Raw genomic sequence first — 11,204 nt, 5'->3', positions numbered from 1 at the left:
AATTCTGCATTATGACCTATTATCAGCCATGAAGATTTCATTACAATCTTCCAACTCCAAAGGGATAAAAATAGTCAAAGTCAAATAAAAATTACTATTCTGCTACCTGCCCATTTTAGGTTGTTCCTAAGTCTTTTAAGAACTATGGTTACATCTTTCTCACAAAAACGTCTCCTTAAATGAAAATACAGATCCTTTTTATTCACAGTTCAAAATGCTTTCAAATAGGTAGGGACTGTTGCAATTAGACATTTCGTAAAGAACTGCCCTTTCCAGGTGTTAGAAACAGTTTGAGACATAGAAGTTAACTGACTTCATGGGATGAATGGATGTATGTAGAAATGAAGAAAAATCCCCTAAGCCACTAAAATGAGTGCCGAGTGTCAGTCATAACAGGTACTTGATACTTAAACCTCTCACTTTACCGTAAATGCCTGAAGAGTCTCGAGTTCTCTAATTTTAAGAGTAAGCTTGCTCTTGTCTTTCCTCAAAGTACGGTTTTCGTTTTGGGCTTCTAGGAGGTTGGCTGAGATGTGGCTGTTGGTTTTGGCCAACTGGCCAATCTCTTTTTGGAGGATAAAGTAGCTCTCAGCCAATTTATCTTTCTCCTTCAGAAGCTCGTCCTTCTCCAGCATCAATGCACTCTTCTCAGTCAGGAGGTCCTTGTTGTTCTGAACCACCTTGGCTCGCTCAGCCAGGGTCACCTCATGGTTGAGGCGCAGGTCTTCCAGGATCTTGGTGAGGCAGCTGTGCAGTTCTTGCAGCTCTAACTTGGATTTGGACAAGGTGGCAAAATCACTTTTCAGAGTCTCAATGTTACCAGCAAGCCGAGCAGTTTCTGCACTCAAGAGTTCCTTTTCCTTAATTATCTCTGCAACTTTTTGCTCCAATTTGGTTTTCTCTTGGATTAGCACGAACTTCTCAGACTGGAGCTCCTTAGTACACCCTGTTAGCTCTTGTACCTCCTGCTCCAGGAGCACGATTCTCCCGTGGAGCTTGTTGTTTTCATACAAGGATGACTCATTTTCCTTCGCCCTGATTTCATTCTCCAGGAGCAAGGACTGCTGCATTGCACGGATGTCCTTGTTTAATTTCTGGCACTCACCTTGCAGGTTCAGCCCATCCCTCAGTAAAATGTTGTTTTCAGAATAACAATTCTTAAGTTCAGCATCTAAACTGTCCTTGGCTTGCAATATGCAAATGTGCTCTTTTTCTAGATTCTTTTGAGCATCTTGAGCTTCTTTCAACATCAAAGAGAGATCACACTTGCTGGCCGCTAGTTCTTGGTTTTCCTTTTTTCTTTCTTGAAGCTCCTTCTTCAGGGCATCCAGATTACTGAGGAGGTTCATCTTCTCATGCACCATTATTCTTCTGCTCGCGGACTCTTGATCATATTTCCTTTTAAGGTCGCCAATGGCTTTGATGGAATTTTCTCTCTCTACAAGTAAATCTCCATTTTGCATTTCCAGTGCAGATTTTTCTCTTAGAAGATTCTCATGCTGCTTCTTGAGTTTGGTCATTTTCTGACATACCATCTCCTTCTCAGAAGTCAGGTAGGTGATCTTCTCGCTCAGTCTCAGCTCAGTATGGAAAACCTCTTCTGAGCATTTGCTGAGCTTTTCAGTGAGAATCCTATTTTCATCGGCAAGCTCTTCTTTTTCAGCCAAGAGCCTTCTCTCGGATGAGGCCAGGGTTTCTTTCTCATGCAGAAGTTGGATGCACTCAGAGTCTGTGATCTCCCGGCTCGTCTTAATTTCTTCCAGGAGCTTTGTGAGGCTGGTGTTGGTGGCCTGGAGTTGCAAGGTCTCCAGCTCAGCCTTCCTCAGGTCTTTGCTGGCATTATCCAGCTTTGTGTGTAGCTCTCTGGCCTCGGTACTTAGCAGCTCTTTGGCCTGGAGGGTGGCCTCCAGGTTGGTGGTCAACTTCTCTTGACTTTGAAGCAGTATGTCTTTCTCAAACTGTAGATCTTTGTTGTTCTGAAGGATATTGTCTCTTTCTATCTTTAGGGTCAGGCATGTGGTATCAAGGCTTGACTGTTTCTCTAAAGTTGATTTTTTCTCAGCTGTGAGCTCTTCAATCTCTTGTACCAGGGCTTTCTGATCTTTGACTAATTCCTCATAAGAGCTTTGCAGTTTCTGAATAATTTCATCCTTATCTTTAGTCAAGAGAAGGTTTTCGGCAGCAAGCCTGTTGATCTGATCCTCCAAGTGGGTTTTCTCTTCCCGATCCTTCTCAGATGTAGCCATCAGAGTTTCTCGGCTAAACTGAAGCTCTGCTACAAGCACCTGCATGCTTGCCTTGGAAGCTTGCAGAGAGTCATTGTCCCTATTGATCTTCAGGAGTTCTTCCTGTGCGAGATGGATATTTTTAAGCAACTGATCTCTCTCAACAGCCAGAGCTTCCTTATGGAGATGTTCCTGCTGATAAAGCTTCTCAGCCTCCTGCTTTTCTTCTAAGCCTCTCTCCTTTTCTAAATTAAGAGCTTCATTTACTGACCACAGTTTCTGCTGGTCTTCCTGAAGCAGAGTAATTTTGGCCTCCACCTCCACCAGCTTTGACAAAAGTGAGCCTTTCTCTAACTTTAAATCATTTCCCTCCTGAGCAAGAAGCTGCTTCTCTGATTTCAGACCCCTCAGCTCTTCTGACATTAGTTCAATCTCTTTTTTGGCTGATGTTAACAAATAGGTTAGCGACTACAGAAACAAAAGATGGGAAGAATGGAAACAGAACATGAAATCAAGCAGACAAATGCAAGCCCAAATAGCTAAATCATAAAGGTTTTTTTTGTTTGTTTGTTTGTTTTAAAATAGCTTCATCAAAACACCATTTGGGTAACTAGGGTAAGAACAGAGCCCATAAAAGGATAATAAAATTTGTAAGGTTATCTTTGCAAAGAGCTTATATGTCTACTTGCTTCCTTTGTCTTCAAGACCACTTGTGAAATTATCCCTGATTGATAAAGGGATCAGATAAAACAGTAGCTTGAGTGTGACATAAAGTCATAAGATTCTTTCCTGACATTCTCATCATTTCTACCACAATTCAAAGAACTGCAAAAAGTGTTTTGTTTTGTTTTTAAACCAAAAATAGGGGCAGAAAGAGAAAAGAAACACTTGCTTTTTCAAATTAACTACAGAGTCTTACTTGTTGAATGAAAACCACTGCATTAGTCTGAGACTGATTTAGTCCTGATAACGCATAGACATACTGTCTACTGTCTATGGCTGCTTTCCTAGTGCACTAACAGAGTGTAGCAACTGTGACAGGTACTGTAGGGCTTTCAAAATCCAAGTTAAGCATTTAATACCTTGCAGAAGTCTGCTAATAAATACAGAATCTATTCATCAACTGACAGTGAAAGATATGAGCCAGTTCACAAACTGCAGTTATTTTATGTGTGTGTGTATGTGGTGTGTGATAGTCTACTTAACCGAAGGTTGTAAATGGGATTTGTTTCAAGTCCTACATACGCTTTTCTCTATTTTCTATTTATCAGACTCCTATATATCCTATCTAAACAGTTCTCTAACACCTTAAAAAGAATTATAGTATTGATTTTTCCTCGAACACTAGAAATTGTAAATTACAATGGGAAGGCTGAACTTCATCCAGTCACCTGAGTCAAATGTGTATCAGCACCGATGCAACCCTGATGCCATAAAATGAAATTCAAGAAATCACACTCTGCTTGAGTTACACGGTTTCCTCACTGCCTTTGAAGCCAGCTTCCTTGTCAGTAGGCTCAGAGGAACCTTGCTGGGGGCACAGCCAAGCCCCCTCTCGAGAGTTGTTGTTGTTGTTGTTAAGTGCCATCGAGTCGGTTCCGACCCTCTCGAGAGTACTTCAGTCTAATTCTACCTCTGTTCCTTCACTAGGCACTCTCTGCACCTGTCTCTCTGCTCACTGGCCTCACTTGGCTTCTCCCTGTCGCCTGTTTGCAACGAGTATCTCCTAACCCTGGTGCAAGGCGGCAGCAAAGAGGGCCAGGGTTAGAGGAGCATGTGTCTCCATATAACAGACAGAGTTCAGCAGAGGAAGGGTCTTTGTGGCAGTTGGAAAACAAGCAGCAGAGGGGGTGATGGCGACACAGACATTCAGGGGGAAGACCTGTACCCATCACCACTGCTGGGGAGGAATGGCACTGTGGGCTTGAAGCAAGAAGAAATTTATCATCCTGTTAGGCAATTAAAAGGTTACGGTTTCTAAAGGCTAGGTACCCTCATCCTGGTTGCTGCTCTTTCTAAGCCCCTTTGCAGCCTTGTGTCAAAGCCAGAGCAAACCTCCCCAAACATACTTTGGCTTTGTCAGCTTGTTTTCTCAGCTCCTCCATCTCCTGCAACAGGTCCCTGTTATCCTCCTGCGCAGCTTTTAGCCTCCGCTCTGTGTCTGCCAGCACCTTCTGGAGGTCCTGCAGGGCCTCGTCGTGCTTGGTTTTTGTCTCAGAACTGGCTTTCTCGTACCTGGCCTTCAAATCCTGACATTGGTTGTGGCTCACCTCCATCCTCTTTTCCTGCAGAAACCCCAGGTGAAGGGAGAGAAGTCATCCAACATGATTGTACTGCCCTGCCTCCCCTGCTGGCAAAAAGTCCCAATCATTCTGTGCTTACCAGGTCCAACAATTTCATCTGCATCTCTTTCTTTTCTTCATTTTTTTTAGCTGCTTCTTGTTGGCTCTGCTCAGCTTTAAGAGTTACTTCCCCAATACTTTTCTGCAGAACATCTGCATTATCGTTTGCCTTGGTAAGTCTTTGCTGTAATTCTTCTATATATCTAAAGTCAGTTTTACACAAGGTGTCACGTTTTTCAGAAATGTGCTATAACTACTAGATTTATACTTGAAACATATGCTATCAACAGTAATTATGTTAATTATTATAAGTTACCATAAATTACTAACCTCTGAAATATACAAAAAAAAAAAAATATATGACTTGCCCTTAAGAATAATTTTTGACTTTGATAGTTATAAATCCATGAATAGAGTAACAACTACTAAAATTATGAGGGTTTATTGTATATATCAATGAAAATTTAGTGAAAAGGTTAGCATAAGAAAGGAATTGAGTTTCACAACATTACAAAATTTTAGAAGATTTAATTATCAAAATTCATTCTAGTGCCTTCCGAGAACAAAAGATATGAAAATGACAATGACTTGACATTCCCAATAAAAATGTCAACAAAGATGTTCAGAGAACATGGGTCAGCCACCTAATGAAGGGTGTGAAATGAATCAGGAAACAGGGAGGATACTTGGGTGCAGGGGACTTCTGGGTTTTACACCTACAAAAATGGAACTTCTCAAAGATATTCTGCCAAAGTCACCTGTGTAGGTACACCTGCCCCACAGCTAGTCTGACCAAATTCTGCTAACCAAGGTCTAGTCACCCATCCCCCAGTAACTCTCTGCATTGTGTGAGGGTCAATTAACTTTGTCAGTTTTAATACTTTCAGAATCAGAATTCCAATGGTCCTCATATGTCCTCTGAGAGGTTTTCCCTTACAAAATAAAACATGATTTTTTTTTTTTGTAGGACTACTATTAATGGAAAACAATGAAAACAAAGGGAACCTCAGAACAAAAACCAGAACAGGCACCAGAACAACTGTTGCAGGTTTCATTCCAGATCATTGGAATAAAGCAATTTTTGCAATAAATAAAGTCCCCTATATTTTCTGGTTTCCTGCCTCATATAAAAGCTATGCTGACATTATACTGTAGTCTATTAAGTGCAAGATATCAAAAGGGTTCTACATAGTGGGATAGGTTAAAAAAATTTTTTTAGAAGGGCAAATGGAGGCAATAAGGAAAGGAAAAGCAACAAGAAATGTTAAACCATAGTAACCCCTAAGGATATCGGCGCTCCTCTCCCATCTAGACCTTGCTCAGAGACTAATTAAATGTAGGCCCGACTATGAGCAAAATCATACATACTTTTCTTTCAGACGTAACTCATCGTTCATTCTCGTCAGCTGAGAAGAATTATCTCCCGACATCCTCATCATCTCTGTAATATCGTTTTCTAATTTCTCCTTCGCCTTTATTAATTGCGTTTCTCTGCCATCACTTTCTCTGAATTTTGCCTCCATATCTGAATATATATTGGGGAGGGAGGGAAGAATGACACTCCTTAATTTCTTTTCATTACAAAATATTTATAATTAAAGACCATAGGTGGAATCCTGATCCCCATCCAGAATCTTCAGAGGTGGGAAACTGTCACTTGAAAGGACAAGCAGACCAGCCTGAAGTGGCCAGAAAAACAGAAGATACTTCTTGAAAGAAAGACCGGCAGGAAAAATACAAAACAACAATGGCAGTCGGATTGATTACTATAAGAACAAGCAAGTTGTTTACCCGGGAGCCATCAAGGCAAGCTGTTGGGTCCCCTCAGGGCAAAGCCCCTTCCAAGACTGCGACTCAAGGGGAATACAGTAACAGGCACATGCTCTTGCTGGTGACCATGTTGGTCTACCGATGAGGGGAAGTGGGGGGAAAATAGCAATGAAGTTGTGAGCTAAGTTCAACCATGTTCAATAAACTCCTCTCAACCTAGGTTGAGATCTGGTTGGCCAGCAATATGGCAAGACCTGGGGATTTCTGGGCACAGGGACAGGGACATGACCACAGAGGACTAGAGTGGAGAGTGAAGCATCAGCTGATGTGAAGTGAGGAGAGATGCACAAGAACACCCATACTTGCAGATAGTACCCACTTGACCTGGCTTCAATGGCTGATGATCAGAACTCGACTAGAATAAGGAAAAAGGAGTAATCTGCTACAATGTGATGAACTTGACCTATACTTACAGATGTAGTAGCTCAAAAGAGGGAATGAATCTTTATAGCGAGGATCATTCCCACCCCCTTGATACACAGGGTTGACAGGGATGGGCAACTTAGACACTGGCTACCAAAACAGGAGGGGACTACAAAGGCACGAAGTGACTGGATTACAAGCTTTCAAGAGGGAGCCTAGTTCCAGAAGGTGCGGGGGAAGATAGAATCTCCACTGAGTGGTTTCCAACCTGTCTGGATGGGGCTGGTGAAAGGAGATGGGGATAAGACTCTCGTGGCTCAGTACTGAATAGGTGCTATCAGGACTGACTGTGAGAGTTGCAAATATAAAGGTAGACGTTTTATAGCAAAAGGAGAGGAGTGGTTGATTTTGCAGTCCAAGAGTGGAGGACCTGGAACCATCAAGGGAGAAAAGCGGAGTGTGGGACCCTATCCAGAGAAGCAGTGACGCCAGAGATGGAGGCAGAGATGATGATGTGGACAGATGGAGCGGCTGGGGACTCCAGACCCAGAGAAGGAGAGGAGCTGTGTGCTGATGGTGCTGATGGCTGGGGGCCAGGCTTGCAGGGTGTACCCTCTGGTTGTTTCATGATGCATGGAGGGTATTGTAATCATTGCAATGAAATGAAATACAACAGGATGAATGTAATGCTAATGTTCTCCCATGTAAACTATCACTCAATTTACAATCAAAACAAATGTATATGTATATGTGTGTGTGTATATATATATATATTTATAATTAACAATTTTTAAAATTGTATTTTTGAAGACTTTGGGTCATATGGCACACTAGGCAGCCACACTACACACTATATTACCTCTACAACAAAGATAGCAAAGACCAACTACAACAAACACAGAGGAAGGTTAGAGGCATCGACTGGGTGCTTGCTGGTAGAAGAAGCTGAGCAAGGACAGAGAGAAGGGAAACTGACGCAGCGTGACCATCTTGAACTTTCTGAGGGCAACTTTGGTCTGGCAGAACAGAGTCATGCAGGTGACTGGAAAGGTGCTATTCCTTCTTTCTGCCCACACTCCCGTAGTGACCAGTGATGTGGCCAGCTCTCACCCTCATCTACCCCAGCAGAGCCCTTGCTCTCTGGGAGTTTGGAGTGGCTGGAAACCAAGCAAGTGCGAGGCAGGGGCCGGCTATTCTGATATGGTGTACCAATTGGTACCTAGATTCACGTGGGCTCAGTTGAGGACCTTCTGAACCCTCAGAGCCACCAGACCAGCATTTAATCAGTCACCCTGTCCCCAGCTGCCCTGCGGTCCTAACAGACACTGAAATTAGCACCAGAGCACCACCAAGGGTCTCCATTAACTACTTCCAGATTTAGAGCCCAGAACATAGCTAACAAGATGGCCTAAAGAACTCCACGTAGGACCAGAAACTCTTCTGTCACATCCCTCTCAAACCCACCTCATAAGCTCCTTGGCTTGCAAGAGCACCCCAGAGTTTTCTCCACTCCAGGTCCAACAGCTGCACTGTTTTCACACTTTTGTTTTTGTTTTTTTTTTTCTTTTTGCTGTTTCATTGTTTTTGTCTATTATTTCAACTCCCTCTCTTTCCATTTCCCTTGAATTTTATCCTTTCTAGCTCTACATTTGTTTTTCCTTCTTTTTTTCTGTTTCTCATTTCCCTTCTTTTTCCCCCCCCTTTTGATCTTTTTTTACTACTCTTTTTCTCAGAGCACTGGTGTGGCACTGTAGGATATGTACTCAACCATAATATCTGTTTGAACCACAAGACTGGAGGTTCAAACTCACCAGCAGCTCCTTGGAAACCCTATATAGCATTGGAACCAACTCAACAGCACTTAACAGCAACAACAACTCTTTCTTCCCATTTCCCCTCTCACTGGTTTTTCTAAATTAAATGTCTTCCTTTTATTTCTTATTTTTTCTTTTATAGTTCCATTTTCCTGTCTCTCTTTTCTCTTTTTAGTTGTTCTTAAATGTCTTTTTATTCCTTCCTTTTACTTTCTCTCTTATTTTTCTCTTCTATAGCTTCATTTCCCTGCCCTTCTTTTGTCTTTACAGTTGCTATGTTCCTTTTTTTGTGGTTGCTGCCTGTTTTTCCCTCTTCTCTTTATCACTTTATCATTTCATGGCTAATCCATTGTTTATTCTGTTTTGTTTCCTGGAGACAGGAGAGAGGAACCATACTCACACAGCCCAGCCACAACTGGTCCCTGTGCAGCTCTACCAACTGGGCAAGAATCAATACCAGTTCCTGTACTACCTGATCAACAGTAGGTAGACAGTAGCTAACACCAGTCAAGCCACACTAATCTGAGGTACACGAATGGTGACCAAGAACAATATACGTGTTTCCATTCTCTAACTACACTCACAGGAGACTGCCAGTGAAAGTCAAAGAACACATCAACATACAGTCATCAGTTAAGTACAAATATAGCCATCTCACAATGCCGCAGAGACGACATTTTAGCTCACATGAAGAAACAAGAGAGAATGGCTCATATAAATAACCAAGATGTAGAGCCAGTAAATGTTTCTTAGGAAGAAAAGGTAATGAACTAACTGAAAAAGAATTCAAAAGAATGATATTGAGTTAAAGGACTGACAAAAAAGATCGATGAAAGCAAGACAAATATAGAAAAAAAAAAAACTTTAGAAGAACTCAGGAAACCATTACAAGAACAAATAGACAAAATAAATGAAAATTTTTAAACAGTACAAAACTTGCAATTAGAAATCCAGAAGATTAATACTAAGATTTCAGAAATAGACAATACATTGAAAGGGCAAAGGCGTATATATGAGGCAATGGAAGCCCAAATTGGTGAGGTTGAAGATAAATCTCTCAACAGTAGTATGACAAAAGAACAATCAGATAAAAAGACTGAAAAAAATTCAAAGAAAGCCTAAGAGTTATGTGGGACACCAAGAAGAGGAATCGCTTATGAATGATCAGAATTCCAGAACAGGAAAAGACAATAAAAACACAGAGAAAATTGTCAAATAGTTGTTGGAAGAAAACTTCTCTAGCATCATAAAAGATAAGAATATACAAAGCTGAATAAAACTCAAACAGGATAGCCCTCAAAAGAAAATCACTAAGATGTATCATAATCAAACTTTCAAAATCCAAACACAAGGTAAGAATCCTGAGAGCAGCTCAAGAAAACCAAAAAGTTGCCTACAAAGGAGAACCAGTAAGTCTAAGTTTTGATTTCTCAGCAGAAACCATGCAGGCAAGAAGGCAATAGGATGACATACACAAAACTCTAAAAGAAAAAAAACTGCCGACCGAGAATCGTATACCGAGGATAGCTGTCCCTCAAATACAACTACAAAACAAAAAGTGTAGATACAGAACTTCCAATGGCAAGAAAGTCAGGTAGATTTCAAGATGAAATACACGGTTTTAAACAGGGAAAAAAAAAGGAATAAATTACAGGGTAACCTCAAGAAAATTAAAACACCTAGACATCCAGATAAAAAAATAAGAGGAAAATTGAAAGATTTAGTAATCATTAACATAAGAGAAATTAAAATAAAAAGAAAACCCACAAATAAAATGAACTCACCACAGAAAATGATGCAGAATAAACAAACCACCAACACCACAAAAAACCCACAGCAAAATGACAGTAATTAATTCATAGCTATAAATAATTATGGAATCCTGGGGTGGTGCTGTAGGCTAATGCATCAGACTGCAAAGTCGTTTGAACTGCAAGGTCAGCGGTTCAAGCTCACCAGCTGCTCCTTGGAAACCCTATTCAGGGTCACCAGGGGTCGGGATCAACTCAACAGCACTTAACAACAACATCATAAATAATTATACCGAATGTCAATGGATTAAACGCACCAGTAGAAAACAAGATCCTTCCATATATTGTCTAAAACAGACACATCAAAAAGATGGAGACAGCCTAAATGTCCATCAAGAGAAGAATGTTTAAACAAACTTTGGTATATATACACAATGGAATACTCTGCAACGCTGAAGAATAACATGATCTGTGAAACACCTCCAAAATGGATGAAGCTCCAGAACCTTCTGCAGTGGGACATTCCCACTAGAAAGGACAAGCAGACCAGCCTGGAACAACTAGAATGACAGAAGATAATATCTTCAAAGAAAGGTCATCAGGAAAAACCTGAACTAAAAAATGTCAGTATGACTGGCTACTATAAGAACAAGCAAGTTATTTGCCAGGAAGCCATCAAGTCAAGCAATCAAGTCCCTTCAGGACAAACCCCCCTCTAAAATTGAAGCTCAAAGGGAACACATGAGCAGGCATATAAGATTGCTGGCAACCACACTGGTCTACTGGTGAGTGGAAGAGGGGGAAAGGCAGCAATGAAGAAATGGGCTGAGTTCAACCACGTTCCATAGATTCCTGTTGACCTGGAGATGACAGAGAGAA

At 41.2% G+C, this 11,204-nt stretch overlaps 1 protein-coding gene across 3 annotated transcripts in view; it reads right to left on the bottom strand.

The window, feature by feature from the left end:
* Positions 1-11,204, bottom strand: part of CLIP1 (CAP-GLY domain containing linker protein 1) — a 110,375-nt gene that overhangs the window by 43,007 nt on the left and 56,164 nt on the right. For all 3 annotated transcript variants that reach the window (XM_006865387.1, XM_006865386.1, XM_006865388.1), the window contains 3 exons: positions 5,936-6,092; positions 4,608-4,770; positions 4,295-4,510 (listed from right to left, as the gene is read on the bottom strand). In XM_006865387.1, coding sequence (XP_006865449.1) covers positions 4,295-4,510; positions 4,608-4,770; positions 5,936-6,092 — 536 coding nt within the window. The remainder of the gene's footprint in view (positions 1-4,294; positions 4,511-4,607; positions 4,771-5,935; positions 6,093-11,204) is intronic.

This window comes from Chrysochloris asiatica, unplaced genomic scaffold, assembly GCF_000296735.1.
Source record: "Chrysochloris asiatica unplaced genomic scaffold, ChrAsi1.0 scaffold00078, whole genome shotgun sequence".
Lineage (NCBI taxonomy): Eukaryota > Metazoa > Chordata > Mammalia > Afrosoricida > Chrysochloridae > Chrysochloris > Chrysochloris asiatica.
The sequence above is the reverse complement of the archived record's forward strand: the minus strand, read 5'-3'. Positions and strand labels throughout refer to the sequence as shown.